Source organism: Danio rerio, chromosome 5 (genome assembly GCF_049306965.1).
Source record: "Danio rerio strain Tuebingen ecotype United States chromosome 5, GRCz12tu, whole genome shotgun sequence".
Lineage (NCBI taxonomy): Eukaryota > Metazoa > Chordata > Actinopteri > Cypriniformes > Danionidae > Danio > Danio rerio.
Genome location: NC_133180.1, coordinates 51916735 through 51933593, shown reverse-complemented (window position 1 = coordinate 51933593; position 16859 = coordinate 51916735). Strand labels below are relative to the sequence as shown.

Sequence of the window (16859 nt, the reverse complement as noted above, 5' to 3'; positions counted from 1 at the left end):
TACAGGACCGATCTTAGTAATTAAATTAGTAAATACACCTTAAGGAAAAAGAAGTATACCTAAGTAAAGATCAAGTATAAAAGTCTACTTTATTTAGTAAGTATACTAATATCAATATCTATCTGGCAGAAGCCCAGAACGATAGACTGCGGTGACAAAAGCTGTACACTTTGCGGATAAAAAAAGATACAAAAATAAATGTACATTTTAAGCTTAGCAGTTGTACATTTCAAATAACTGTTCAGTTATTTACTGCAGTCGCTAAAAGAAACAAATTGACTCCTTGTGTCAGTCTGAACAGTCACGCCGGGTCGCACCCCCAATTTCAAAGCGGTTCGCTGCTCTGATGCTCAGGTGCATAAACTTAAATCTCTTGTGGACTCGAAATCACTTGGTGACCAACAAGTTCTAAGAGTTCTATGAGTGATATGATATAGGTAACATTCTGAAACTTCTCGTCAATTTCAAATCGCTGCTCTGATGAACAACTCGCTGCCAGCAGCATGCTCCCTTATCCACAAACGGTGTGCAGAACGTGACAGCAGTGCAAACAAACCCAGCTAAAGTGGCTTTTCTATGGTGCTGAAAATGCATGAAATACAACAAGACAAAAGTTTTTTTGCATTGGATGGGTATAAATTAAGCATAAATATATACACTGGATGCCGCATACAGACCCTGAGCATGCGTCAATAGCGTCGCCACATTTATACAGTGCTCCAGGACAAATGTCATTCAACCCCACTGGTTAAGACAGGGTGCCAATGTGAAAATGCTGGACTTTAACGCTGTGTACGGGTGTAGTAACAAGCAAACAAAGAGAACAAAGCACAAAGGTATCACATTTCATAGGTAAAATTTAGTTTTTTTTTATGTTGTGAACTTTTGTGCTTAACAGGTAATGTTATTGATGATAATACAGTCTCTTACTGCATTCATCATAAGGCAAAGGAGCACCAACTCGCACTAAATACTAGGCTTATGCTAGTTTTGTTGAATAAAATAAGCAAAAAATGTTATGAAATATGACAACAAGATGCTGCTGTGCTAGAAACTTGTATTATTGTCGACTAAGTGAATGAGTTGTTCATAACGGAGATTCATTTACAAACGAATCGCTCCCTCTGTCATATTGAGAAGTGAAAGCAGGAGAGGGGTGTGTTTCAGGACTCGGATTAGATCAAATTAAACGAGGAGGGAGGACAGTACTAAATTTCCATGCACACAAACACACACTCTTTGTTGGCAATGCCCGTGCGGTCACATCCATTAATGTGAAAAAGATGTAAAATTGTATTTTTAGTAATTTAAAAAAATTATTTACATACAACCGGGAAAACTCCTGATCATACATATATGTGTGCATATCTCTGGCTTTGGATGGCCACAGTCCTGCACTGCACCTTGGTCCCGCATTCATTTCAAAGTAGCGCTACCCTGTACTAAAATGGCGGCTATGTTAAAAGATTCCTCCAAATAGACAACAGCAGGATAGGCAACATCTAATGTATATATCTATGTAAATCAAGCCAGTGGTAACTACTCCTCTAAGTCCATCTTTGATTTTATATTTGAGTAGCTTGAAAGTGAACTACAACTCTGTGTATTAAACAAAATGTCCCATCTGAAAGCATGATTTACTTCTGGTTACAGAACCTACTTAATAAAACATGCACACAATCCCCTTTGATTAATTGTGCAGCCATAACCTACACCTCAGAAGACTGGAGGGTGAATAATTAAGGCCCAAAACACTCCATTCGCGCCACGCCATTCACGCAATTCGCGTCATTCATGCGTATTGCGCCGCAGGATGTCTATTCGCGCGTTTGCATTGAGTTAACATGTAAATCACTTGCGCTTGACGAGCGGTCCGCGTCTGGTGTGAACGCAGCATAAAAGCTATGGTAAAACATGCCATTTTCTTCTAAATAGTAACATTAATAGGGTTTGTTTAAAATTATGTTTGTACAAAATAATTTAAACTTGACTGAGTGCTTCATTTTTTTTTAAGTTGGTAATTATGTTTTGATTTTACATTATTAGTTGTAAACATTCTTTTATTTTACAGTTTTTCTTGATTGCTTTGATGTAGCCGTCAACTGAAACTCCACATTTACAAAACAGTTAACACACAGGCCTAAACAGCGGCACTTGTGGTCAAAATGACACGTTTTGCTAACAAAACGCACATATCGTGTCAAAACATTTAAAATATGCAACAAAAGTTAATTTTACCTTCAAAAAACACAACTTGCAAACAAGTATATGAGCTCTTTCAACTAATCATTACACAATGGACAACAAAATACAAAATACAGAACTTATTTGATGTCTTTCTATTTGGGCTGTCAAATTTGCCTTTTTGCAAAAAAGTGGATTTAGAATAAGAAATGCTTTGATTAAACTTTTATTGAATTAAAGAAATTTTTCAAAGTGTGGCTGAAAACTGAAATACTGTAAAAAAAAAAAAAAAAAAAAGACAAAAGTAATAAAATACTGTAAATATTAAAGAAAACACATGTAAACCAATATACAGTCAAATCTATTGGGAGTATAGGACATAGCCACTATTGACCTCCTCCATCCATGCTGGCACAGAACATCACAGAGCTTCCACCGTTTTTATGTTTGCAGACTGATTGCTAACTGAGGATTTGTGTGAAGGAGTGTCAAACCAGTGCTTCAGTGAAATCATACTGATCTTGGTAGTGTCTAATGGTTAGGAATAGATGGTTTCTGTTTGGTTACCATAGCTAAAACAATGGAGTTTGGACTGCTTGAATGACATCCGTGTTCAGTGTTTTAAAAAATGGTGGGGAAAATGTGTCAACCCAATGAGAAAGGGCTTACACATTTGCAAGACCTTACTTCTGCTCTGCTGGAATAGTGATAATGAAAATGAAGTGGAACCTAGTTTCTTTAACCAGGTCAAAGCAAACAAGAAAAACTGTAACTAAATCCAAAATAAAGATGCAGCCACTGACAATTTAAGATGAAATTCAAACAAAGACCCCATAACAATTATTCTTCACAGAAATGACAGTCCCAGCCATCCCCGACACAACTTAGTGAAAAACTAAAACTAAGATTATGGATAATTTTTGGACCATTATAAACATACAATTACATTAAAACAATAAATTACTTAAATATAATAACATTTTTGTCGTAAATGTGTATGCTCCAAACAAATTTCTACAGTTACATGGAGTCTCTTTCACACGCTTATAGGGCTTGCCTACAACAAAGCATTTTTATTTATTTTCTTGTCAAGCTCAGTGTTAATTTTCTGTTATTGTCGTCACTGAAACACCATGTTTTTAAAACACCAGCACCATAGTAACTACTCAGCAATTAAAAAAATGATTTTAAGAAGTTTTTAGAAGAGCGCTGACATATTCAGCTGCACAAAAACACTGAGTAAACACCCTACAAACAAGCAGCTTACCTTTGGGAATGCACTTTTGTCATTCTGATCTAAAGTCCACAACATTTTTAGTTTGACTATACTTTCAAAGAATAGATTGCTCCTGTAGTGCAAATGTTCAGATATAGTCACAAGCCCCAAATAACTACCTACTCTCCTCCTACCTACAACATCTGTTGTAAGTAAGCTTATCAAAAGCACTCATTGATCGAAATCATAGGTGCCACTCATATCTTTTCATTCACTTGCTTTCCCATTCCCTTGTAAGTTGATCAGTCCAATCAATCAGTAACATCAGACTAATGACTGCCAGAAAGTTAAAGTAAGATGAAATGAGAGGGAACGTTCTGAACACATGGGTCATGAGTAGGCCTACACAAAATCTACGCATGCAGAAATCCACAGATTTCCGCAGATTTTCATTCCATCATTGAATCTATTTATTTGATTGTGTGAAGTTACTAATATGAAAACTGTTTTAGGATTTACTTTCAATACAGTTTATAAAGTAATAATTTAGTAGATTTAGCAGTCTTTTAGTAGATATGTGTTAGATGTACTACATGAGGTACTTGCTTTGTTTACCAAATAAGTGGCTCTAATAGGATTTGCATCGTAAAACATTAAATAAAAGTTAAATGTATTATTTTTTATTTAACATATTATTTTTAGTTATGATAGACCCAAAATTATTAGGGTCAAACAGACAAATTCTGTCTGGCCCTAGTCATGAGACGCATATTAACACTGGAAACTGCTACTTGATTGGCCACTTTTGATTGGATCACTCAAATTACATGTTAACACTAGATGTAAACAGGGCCTTAAGATTTAAAATATTAATATATGTAATATTGTGAATATATAGAATATTGTGCATTATTGGCAACTGACATAGACATGGTTATCCTTGCGTGCCAACAATCTCAAAATGAAAATATGCTCCAAATGCTCTACTTCCGCAATGTATTTTTAATATTCATGGAACCTCGTGAATATATGATGAAATCTAACAAATGGATGTAGTAACTTCTTTAGACAATCCATAAAAGGGCAGAGCTTTTACAGCATTAGACCTTTTATAATAGGGAAAGCATCATATGAGCTTGACCTACATTCTTTTCGAGAGAAATCAATAGATGTCCAGCAACAGCATGGACAGTAAGGAATGATATTAAACGTGCAATGTTACAATGAAAACTAGAACTCAGATGTTGTTTACCAAATGGGAACAAAACAGGCGGTTAAAAGCACATCTGGAAGAACATTAAGAGCAATTTAGAGATTTCTGAAAAATCCTGCATGGTCTAAAAAAATTATTACTTTAACTAAACCTAAAACGTCATGAATGCAGTCAAAAAAGAAACAACAACGAATTGGAGAAGTTGTTGTAAGCTTTTTTTGTTTGTTTGTTTGTTTTTTGAGGAAAGAGAAGACTTTTTCTATAACAAATAAGCCTCTCGGCTACATAAACACTCTACAGTGGAGGAACCAGGAGTTTTGCTGCACAATTTGGCATTCCAAAGTCCCTGTATTTCTAAAAAAAAAATTTAAAAAGAGAGAGGGAAAAAAGGGAATTGAATATTTGCACAAGGACTTGAAATTTCAGCCAGCCAGCCTCAGCGCTTCCAGTGAACTGACTTTATAAATCCATTATAAATACTTAAATTCAGTTTACCCCCCCTCCCCCCTCTATCACTACTTGTATCTAACATCAGAAGCAGCCTTGCACGCGTATTTAAAGGCAGCTGTCTTGTGGGCTATTGTATTTAAATTTGAGAATACATAGTGGTAAATAATAGTTTTCTCTGAATACATGTTCAAAAAAATGTATTTTTGGTTGAGTTTTTAAGAATTTTATTTTTAAATGTTGCACCTAACAAATATCCTTATTTAAAAAATAAATAAATAAAACTAACACTGAAACTAATAAAAACTAAATTAAAACTAAGCAATTTCAAAATATAGAAACTTATAAACGCTATAAATCTAACTCTAAAACAAATTAAAACGAATAGAATTTGGAAACAAAAAGTCAAAACGAAATAAAAACTAAAACTAATGAAAAATCCAAAACGGTTATAACCTTGCATGGTCTTTTACCTCGTTTTACGCTTGAACAACTAAATGAATGCTTAAGTTATTTTACAGAATGTTTTGTATTTACATTACAACATCGATGCTGAAATTTTACGTTTTTGAAAATATTCACATAAACCTTTCACCTGAAGTTAATCACTGGAAATCACTAGCTGTGCATATAGTTCATTAACCAGCATGGGTGCTCAATTAGCCCTTGACTCAAAGTGAGTTTGTTGAGCAATTGCTTATCTAGCAGACACAATGTGCCGCTGTTGATCTCCAAATCATACTCTCTCGCTCTCTTTCCAGCTCTTGAGGGAAACCGTTTATGACTCCAAATCCTTTCTAATCTTCGTGGAAATAATCAACCTGCTCTTTCTCCACAGTGCTGTTTGTTTTCGCTCAAGACCCAAGGCTTGAGAGGAGCACTGCTCTGCTCTTCATGTGCACTCCTTTTTTTGTCTTCGCTAAACAGTAGAAAGCATCTGTGAAATATTTATTCTGCTGCTGGCATCATTGTTTATGAATGAAGCGCACAGTAGAGAGGCATGAATGATTGTGGTTGTCTTCTGTGAGTGACGAAAGCACTAACTTTAGTCACACATAAGACAGAATGTGTAGCGTGCTGCGCTGCCATTCAACCTGCTACAGTGAGAAAATGCTGAAACAACCATCTCAATTGCAAAGAAAATGAAATGGATCTAGAAATGATCAGTCATGACAATATGTGGTTATACAGGTTACAAGTTACACACTGAGGAGGAAGCTTTTTTCTTTTTTTGACATTCCGGTGTCAACATGTACATCAAAAATAAAACAACACAGACTACAAGCTGTTAATGTAACCTGCCTCGCATACACTTGCTTGCTTCCTTTTCACTGCAAAGGTGTTGCACATTTTAGACGTGCACTGAGCCATAAGCCAACGCAGCCTTCAGTTATGTCACAGCCTAAGCCATTTTGAGCAGAGAAGGGCTAAAATGTGAATAATACCTCATCATGGCAAAAACTCAGCAGTCGCTGAGTGCATGCAGTAATATAAGCTTATGGATCACCTCTGGTTCAGCAACGCAGCACAGCCTTCTAGGGATTCAAGTCTGTCAGAGTCAATCATCTGGAAGCTCTGAGGAAACTATCATCCTAATTGGGTCACCAGTCTACGGCAAAAGTGTACCTCACCAGCTAACAACTCTATGCAGAAGTGCAAAACCCACAGGTCAAATTTTTTTAGCACATGAAAGATATATTTTACAGAAAGCCAAAGATCTCATGTTTAGAACTTCAGAACATTCAATAAAACCACTGATAATGAACCACAAATCATCCAAAATGTCATTGCAAAATCATTTGATGGACACATTATGCTTCTGGTTGTCTAATGAAGCAGGAAATGCTTTTTTTTTTTGTTTTAACATGGTTACCCTGATGAAGGTGTTCTTTTCTGTAGACTATCGAAAAAATATATAAGAGGCTTATAATTTTAAAATGGTCTTTTAAAAAAATCAAAAACTGCTTTTATTTTAACCAAAATAAAACAAATCAGACTCTTTCCAGAAAAAAAAAAATATTATCAGATAGGGCTGCACGATTAATCGAAAAAAGATCACGATCTCGATTCGACCCTACACACAATCTTAATTCAGCTTTCCTACGATTCAGCCAAATATATTTTCAAGGTCAGGAGAGAAGCGTAAAGGCGGCTGCACAAGTCTTCATAGCAACATAGACACCTTCAAATAGCGTTAAAAGTGTCACATACTGCATTAATAAGGTTTAATTCACCCAGAAATGTCCTTTCTGTCTAAATGTAATGATGTATTTGCAGCCAAAAAAATAACTTGTTTTACCAGTGAAAACAAATGGTCTAATAATGTTGTCAATGACAAATGACAAGCATATGTTTCAAACATGATAAATCAACTTTAAAATTATGAATAGTTGTATTTTGATGTCATCACGTCACTGTGAATTAACAACCAGGACATCAGAAATTCTGTTCAGGTCCACCATAATGACTGTACAAAATTTAGCATTTTAAGCAACAGTAGAGCTACACATAGGTCTAATATTATTAGTTTTATTCTACCATACGTTTGAGAATTAACAATAATAATGGTCACTAATATTAACCTTTATTTTACATCTACAGAATCGTGAGAAAATCATGATCTTGATTTTAAGCAAAAAAGATTGTGCAGCTCTATTATCAGACATACTGTGAAAATGTCCTTCCTTGTTCTGTTAAACATGATTTGGGAAAAATAATAATTTTGACTGTATATTTATAATTTTTTCCACATTTTTCGAGTGCCTTGGAATGACTTTTGCTGCTTATCCTAATATCCCTTACTCAAAGAGCACGAACACATTATTTAAGCTACCCCTGAGCACCTTTTGTTGTATTTTTGGAACGTAATGTGATTGAGACATTATGTAGGGCTGCACAATATATCGTTTCAGCATCAATATAGCAATGTTATCATTCTCAAGTCATATCATAAGTATATACAATGTTGAGTTTGGATTATAATTATTTAATACAACAAAATATAATAAAATAATAAAAGTGTTTTCTGAGACCTGTAACTGTGTGAGGCATTTAAAAAGCCCCTATTGTAGGTTTTTGAAAATGACCTTCCATGCAGTGAGTTATGCAGCACTAAATGAATGAAAACATCCAGCTGAAGTTTAAATCTAAAAGTGCATTGTATTTAAAACTATTAATTCTAACAAAATTGTCGACTCAGACTCAAATGAATGAATCGTGTTGGGTTCGGATCTTTTGCATGAACGCATCAACGTTGATATAGTTCATCATCAAATATTAGGGGTGAAACAGATCACAACCCACAGTTTGGAACGCATGTGACCCGCGGATTAATAACTTAATAATTTTTTTTTTTTAACTTGTAGGTTAATTCAACATTAATGACAACAGCAGAGAAATCGCCTTCCGCGTTATTTAAATCACATGCATGAAAGTATTTTGGTTTCCCTGTAAAACATAATAGAAAAAGTTTTGGTGGGACCTAAATGCATACTTAGGTTATTCAATAAAGGTATTTTCTCTCACTGTTTGTTTAGCCTGCATTAATGCATTCAATGTAAATCTGCACAATTAAACATTAAAATATTGTGATCTAAAATCAAACATGCGATAAATGATAATGTTTTGCATATATTTGTTAATCATTTGATGCCCTTTTGCATTTAAATCTGCGTTTGATCGTTACAAACAATTAAACAACACAGAAGTACTGGGAGAACAGTTCATAGTTCAGATACAAACACTAATGCTTATGGCAAAGATTGAAATCACCGTTTAATGGAACTTAATGCTGGTGACTTTTGTAGCCAGTGCATTATTTAACCAATAGGTGGCGACAAACAACTATCAAAATGATGTCACTGAATAGGTTTTTTTGTGTGAATCGTTGAATCATTAATTGGAAATAAATATGATGTGTTGTACAAGATGTTACATTTCTATATTTAGCATTATCAGCAACCGTAGCAAAAAAATATATTTTTTTGTGTTGAATATTTTTCTTTTTTTCAGCTGGTTCTTTCTTGATTTTTATTTTTATTAAAACTGCAGGTTTTAAGTTATTTTTGTTAAAACAAATGGTTTTTGCAATAATATTTTGTATAAATGAAAACCAAATCCTCCATTGTTTGCTGATCGGAAAAAAATGGTCCATGAGTGTGATCCGAACGATGAGATTTGTGATCCGTTACACCACTACCAAATATGTAGTACCCGTTCCGGTAAATGTGAACGGGCTTTCCCTTCAGACACTAGCAGAGTATGGGCCCATGGGGGACTATGGGAGTGCTCATGACGCCAATAGATGACAATCACTAACAGATAGAGCTTCGGCTGTGGAGAATAAAGGGTTAAAGTTCATTTTCGCAACGATACCACAGTATAGCCAACTTAGTTTTGTTATTGTTCTTGTCATTTTTTAGATTTTTGATACAATAACCAACGCTGCAATGCAGGATTCGTCTGCTTTTTGCTATTAGAGAAAGGAGCAGCAGAGACTATTATGTTTGGGACTTTGTCAGACTTTGGCAGGTAACTTTGTCAAAAACTGTTACAGTTCACTTGGACCAGTTTCTTCTTTATCCACATCATAACATGCAAGTGTGATTAAGATTGTTGCCTCGTTTTGTTTGGTTTGCAAAATATGTGTTTAATTTTGCATTATAAGTTGTAATCGCACCATGCGGCTTGTAATCACGCATCTTTATAGATCAGTGCTTGAACTGTATCTCTCAAGTTAAACCTTTATGGGGCTATTCACATATTGCATCCAAAACCACGTTAAAAACACAACACATGCTTCTTCATTTACCGATTCAAAGTGTTTCTGAACTCGTGATCCTCCATTGTTTGCCTTTGCTATGGCCACCATCAGCTGGTCATACACACACAGCAAGGTCAATTTTTTAAAATAGTTCAACTTTTGCCACTGTGTGGATTAATACTAAATGTGTGTCATTGTTATAACTTGGGGTTAGGTTTAAGTTTATTTATTTATTCCTTATTGCCACATCAGCAACTTATGGCTATTTCGTGGCAAAATGGATAAACATAAAATATTACATGATAAAAACAAATTTGTATTACAATAAAAAGACAAATATATAAAATATAATTAGATAAATTTCACACAAAAATATATCCAAAGTTAAATATGATTTTTTTGTTAAATTTTTGATCATTAATTTTAATTTTTTCCCTGTGGTACCTTTTTAAAAATGTCCATCAAAGTACAATCCTTAAAAAAAGTTGTCTAATGGTTTTAAAACTTCCACATTAACAAACTATGTTTTATGGTAAGAGCAGCCTGAGGGTAATTACATTTAGGTGGGTCTTCATTATTCAGTAAATATAAATGTGTTAACCTAGATTGTCCAAATCTAGTATAGACAGTCCAATCATGCTTTGTCTCATTATAATTTGCTAAATGTATTTAATTTATTTCCGGGTTAATTTCATGTAATTTATTATTTATGCGGTTGTCCCATTCTCTTTGCCATGTTTCGTTTATGTACAAATTGATAGTGGGTTTCAAGTCCTGAGGAGGAATTAAACATTCTGTCACTTTCAAGCCTGTTTTGCTGCTTCATCTGACAGTTAATTTCCATGTAGTCCCATATGACCTGGAATCCAACAGAAGATAGTGTTAAACTTTTATTTTCTAGTGTTGTAATTTTCTTTACAATCATGGAAAATATGGGATGATCACACTTAGAAGCTTCAAGTGCTTGAAGACGGGATTTGGAATCTGTGCAAATAAAAAAAGTTACTGTACTGTGTTCTTTTCATTTGTTCTAAAGCCATATTTATTGCATAAGCTTCTGCTGTGTAAATTCAACTTTCTCCTGGAATCCGAGTACCAAAAACATCATCTTTAAACACTACTGCTGCTGTTACTGCTTTGTCTGTTTTCGATCTATCTGTATATATGGGTTTATGATGAGGGAGACTGTCTGTTATTTGTTTGAATTCTTGTTTGTATTTGTGTGGGTGAGTCAAGGACTTCTTTCTGTTTGGTTAAGTTCCATAAGATTCTTATTTTTGAGTTGCACCAAAGAGGAATATGGCTCAAATCAGGTAGTGAAAGCTTTTCATAATTAACACCCATATTCATCAGATGGGGTTTCATACGAAGCTAGGTTGAAAATCCTTTTTTGATTTTTATTTGACAGTACATTGGATTGCTAATTTTAAACACTGTCTTTCAAGGGATGGTTCTTTTGCTTCAATATATAAACTTTAAACGGGATGTTCTGAATGCTCCCAATTAGATTCATAGTCCTATGTGATATACAGTGTACAGCATTTGAAATCAAATGGGGTTAGGATAAAAAGTAGAGTAAAGCAGGTCGCACACCAGAAGCGCCGCTCGGCGCCGCGACACGGCGCGTACATGACAGATTAAAGTATCGCACACCAGACGCGCACATTCGAATGATATTTAACATGAAACTAATCAGATGGCGCTCTGTGGCGCGGCTGAAAAATGAACTGCGTCCTGAGCCGTCGCCGGGCGCCGCCGACAGCCGCCGACTTGCGGCGCCGGTGTGTGTATCCTGATAGAAACCTATGTTTGTAATTCTAAAATACATGGCGCTGCATGGCGCTGCGCGGCGCGCCGCCGAGCGGCGCTTCTGGTGTGCGACCTGCTTAATAGTTGGTGTTTAACTGCATTGCTTTATTGAATTCCTGCATTTGGCTCTCACATTCTCTGTTTGCTATTTCAATAGTTTTTGCCGTTTCTCTCTGTCTCCCGCTGATCGCAGTTGACCAATCACAACAGACTGTGTTATCGGCCCAATCAGCACAGATTAGCTTTGCTAAGGAGGGGTTTGGAAACAAATTAATTGCTGAACGAATCAAATGGGAGTCATTGGGATAATTAGGTACAAATAAATGCATATTATTATAAGACAATGAGAGTGTTTTTGACCTTGTATGCATATCAGCCTGTTGTTGGAGAGCCCAGAACCAAAATATGACCATTTATAAAGCAAACAGGGGCTCTTTAAAAGCAAAGAACTTGTACTGAATTTAACTGTTTATAAAACAAAGACTTCAGAGTATTGTTTTACATTTGATTATTATTTAACTACTGTACACCTGAATACAGTTCAACTCTTTGGAAAACAATCAAAAGCTGCTTATTTGATTTGTATTTTTCTTTTTTTTTTTGAATATGTATATGCTTTTATGTTGTTTCTTATATTTTATGCATATGCTCTCCCCTACAGAATCATCCCAATCAATCTAAAATGATACATTTTTTCCAAATAGTTATTCAACACATCTAGCTAAACTGTTTTGATATTACAATATCCCAGAATAAAAAAAAAATGCAACATTCGTTTTTTTTCCAATATCATGCAGCCCTAACATCATGCTTCTGGTAATCTAATAAAGCTGGAAATGTATTAACATTTTGCTTGTATTTTTATAAAGCAAATTTAGAATTTTTAAATATAAAGCTCATAGCCCAATTATCAATCTGCTCTTGAGCAATTAAGGATATGAGAGAGCTATAATAAATGACACACTATCATTAAACTTATCATTTTATAAAAAGCAGAAACAGTCAGTGTCGCCGCCCTGACATTCTTCATTACATTCGGCCACTGATCCTTCCAGCATGATGATAATGAACGGCACAAAAAGCAGTCACAATCATTTATCAGTAATTGGTTTCACAATGTGTGCATAAGGAAAGTCTGGATCCATGTAAGGTTTTATTGTGAATGTTGCGATAGAGGGGTTAAAACTTAGTGATATTAAAATGCTTAATGCCTTATGCAGTGGTGGAATGAAGAGAGAGAATAAAACCTAACATGAAACTACTTATCTGATGAAAGAAAGTGGTTAGATTATATGGCTGTCCAACCTTATAAACTAAATGGTTTAACTGCTACAGTGTGCATAATCTAACATTCTGCAATATGAGGAAGTGAAATCATCTGAAAGTCATAAAAAGCGGATTCATATACGTGCAAGTAATCCTTTGCAGAAGGACATATTGGTCCTCATTGGTTAGAAAGAATTACAAATAGGACATAACATGTTTTGTTTTATCTAGTGTTTTGAACGTGTCCGTGTTGGTTATGTCTAGGGGTTTCTATGCCATAGAAACAATCTTTAATCTAATAGAAAACTGTGTGAGTGCGAGTGTGTTTGTGTTACAAAAACTGCCAGTAAAAAAATATGTAGAAATACTACACTAAACAATACAAACAAGAAGTGGAATTAATGACTGAAAACCATAAATAAACTAATAAATAAGAATATTAAATATATTTTATAATTGCATACTTTCCATGTTCTGTTATATATCATATCTTTCATGTTTTATGATTTTTTTGTTTTGTTTCGGCTAGAATAAAAGCAGTTATTAAGCAGTTAATTTTTTTTTAAAAGCAGTTAATTTTTTGAACACCATTTTAAGGACAAAATTATTAGCCCTTCAAGCTAGATATTTTTCTGATATTCTACAGAACAAACCATCATTATACAATAACTTGACTAATTACTCTAACCAGCCTAGTTAACCTAATTAACCTAGTTAAGCCTTTAAATGTCACTTTAAGCTGTATAGAAGTGTCTTGAAAAATATGTAGTAAAATATTATTTACTGTCATCATGGCAAAGATAAAATAAATCAGTTATTAGAAATTAGTAAATAAAACTAAAGTTTAGAAATGTGTTGAAAAATCTTCTCTCCATTAAACAGAAATTAGGGCAAAAATAAACAGGGTGGCTAATAATTCAGGGGGGCTAATAATTCTGACTTCAACTATATATATATATATATATATATATATATATATATATATATATATATATATATATATATATATATATATATATATATATATGCCAGGGTGTATTGACAAAAGTACTATTATTACCCATTATTGGTTCTGAGAATAGTGTGTGGCAATTTACCAGCTGAAAAAAAACAGTTCTATTATTTATAACAGATAACAGTTTTTTACCTAACTATTTTAATACAGACAAACTATTTTGAAAACATATTATGAGAGTTAAAATGTGATCTATTATACTAGTAAATATGTAGACGAGTTTTAGTAAAAGCAGTTCTACACAGAAGCATAACTTGACAAAAAGATGAGCACAGCTGAGCTGCAGAAATGCTTTCCCATCATGAATTAAGAAGATAAATGAATAAAAAATGATACATGTGTGCGGGATGAATCCTTACTGGTTGGTGGGCGGTGCTGAAAGGGGGAAAACAACCTCCTCTTCCTCATATTCTGGCCCATCCTGTTGATCGCTTTCATCCACACTCCCCTGCCCCCCAAGTCCAGACGGCGGAGGGGGCGGTAAAGGTGGGAAGACCGTGGGCCCGTCAGTGGGCGACATCCGGCTGCTACCCGGTCCGTCCGAAGAGGGAGACTCGCAGCCGGTGGCAGCAGCGGCTCTCCCAGCGAGCTCTTCGCCTCCGGCGCTCGGGTAAATCATCATGTCAGGATCCGGGACAGGGACCCGTACTCGCGCGGGTTTGCTGTAAAGAGGAAAGTGGGTCGAGTCGGGGCCTCTGCTGCCGTCCGATCCCCTGTCCTCGCCCCTCACCTCCATGCAGAGATCAAGAAGACAGCCTAAGCTTCCTCCCCAAGTCTGCTAAAGCTTCTTCTACGTCCAGGCTTTTAATGCGAGGGGAGAAAGTTTCCTGAAAACAGAAGAGTTCATACACACTCTATCACACACACACACTCAGCTCAGCGGCTAGCACATGAGTTCAGGTCTTCATTGTCTCCCGAGTTTCACAAAAACAAGCAGGGGTTTTGTGAATTGATGCGGGGTGAATGTCCGAGTAGATTAGAGGATGGTGTATTGAGGCCCTGGTTCAGTCTGGTGTCAGTTGTGGCTTTATTGTCAGTCTTTCGGGCTTGTTATTTTGTTTGCAGTGAGTTCAGAAACCGAGCCGATCTGCTACTTTTCAACGCTTCGCAGTTGACCGCGGACGCCCAACACGCGTCTACCCACTCGATTCCGCTCAAAGAGCGCGTCAAAGTGTTTTCTTCAGCCGTAAATTGTCTTTTCTTCTCGATATTGCTGGACTGGTGGAACATTTGCCACAGCTGCTCCCAGTCCCACTCCTCTCCCTGCCCGTCCCCGCTCATGCGCAGACCCTGCTAGCAGATTACAGACCAAACCAGTAGATTACAGAGGCTCGCAACACGACCGAGCATTGTAAGACAAGACATGATAGTGCCGCTTCGGGATCATAATTACCGGTTTATAATCGCAAAACATACTTTTATGTAACTTAAAAATGATTTAAGTGTCCTTTCTAGAGATGTCTAATCTAATCCAGTGGTCAAATTAACTGATAAAAATACTAGAAGCTGAGTTTTTCCTTCTTTTAATAATCATGCAGTTTGAAAATCAAATTTGTCCTAAAGAATATGCCGAAATCACAATCTAAATTAGTAAACAACTGTCTGCAAATAGCAAGATCCGATCATCTCTGAAAATATATGTTCAGTGCTCAATAAGGGGCCCCATAGCCAGGAGGTTTGGGTGGCACCCTCACTGTCAAAAGTCCAGAGTTTGTCATATATGAGCTCATTTTTCTTATTCTGACTGCTATGCCACCATAAACAGTGAAAATAACCCATTAAAAAGGCTTTGAAACCAAGCGGAACCCTTTGTCAGCTTTTGCTTCTGTGTGATTTCAAATCAGTTTTGGCCAGTGCTATAAATTATTTTCATCAGTCCAACATCCAGCTGTGCAAGAGAACATACTATCTGACGTAAGTGAAGCCATCTTTCGCTACTGTATTGTTTTTTAAATAGAGAAAACATTTTACAAGTAACTTTTTTTCTAAATCTATTCTTTGAAACAAAAATGACCAATTAAAATGTGTGAAGCACCAAAAGCCGCCCATTAAAATGAATTTAAATACAAATTTTGATTGTTGTTATCCATGACATTAAAAAATATACCTTAGTGAAGTTGTTGTTGTTATTAAGTTTGAATTTATCATCATTCAAATGTCAAAATTCTGACTGAGGAAAGTTGAATGATCTGTATGTTATTTGTCCGATAAAAAAACAATAGGCCACTGGAAATAATTGGAAATTATTTCATATTTCTTTATGGTAAATCTTTAGGAAATATTTGTTGGACATCAAGTGTGGTTATGATGACCATGCACAGAATCCAGCTGAAATAGTGCTTAAGATGTTACTAAAATGCACTATTTAAACATCATAGTTAAATAGAAAATGAGGCATATAACTGCAAAAAGGTCCACTTATTGAAAAAAAAAAACACCCCTTTCACCAGGCTGATAAGTCAATGTAGGTCTACACAAAAGTATTTATTATTTTATTTAACTATTCAAATAAAGTTTTCATTAATCCATTTACATTTTTCATGTTTAAGTCATTGAATTTAAGTTTTTTTTTGTCATTTTAGTAATTAGTATGACTATCTTGCATCTGACAGCTTGCTTGCTCTCAAACAGAGTCATGTTTTGCTTGTAATTGTTACTACACTCAATAAAGAAAACATGGGCTCTCTGCAAATGCAACTAAAGTTGTTTTGTTCATTCATTCATTGGTAACACTTTATTTTAATGGTATATTTGAGTATTCGTAGACTGTCTGCTTTATATCTTTTAATTCTGCTCCTATAACAGACATTTAACTGACTATAAGAAACTTTGCAAATACATGTCAACTTACACTTACCCCAACTTAACAGTCTACTTGTGATCTAAAGAGAGTTAGTCGGCATGTAGATGCAATGCAACTAAAATTCAACAAACGGACCATCAAAAT

At 35.3% G+C, this 16859-nt stretch overlaps 1 protein-coding gene across 2 annotated transcripts in view; it reads right to left on the bottom strand.

Moving 5' to 3' along the window:
- Positions 1-15181, bottom strand: part of rasa1a (RAS p21 protein activator (GTPase activating protein) 1a) — a 106361-nt gene extending 91180 nt beyond the window's left edge. The window contains exon 1 of one of the 2 annotated variants that reach the window (XM_009301766.5): positions 14272-15181. In XM_009301766.5, the coding sequence (XP_009300041.2) occupies positions 14272-14648 (377 nt within the window). In that variant the 5' untranslated portion in view covers positions 14649-15181. Of the gene's footprint in view, positions 1-14248 lie in introns of both variants that reach the window. The other variant, XM_073951398.1, reaches the window with a different exon arrangement.
- Between the last annotated feature and the right edge of the window lie 1678 nt (positions 15182-16859).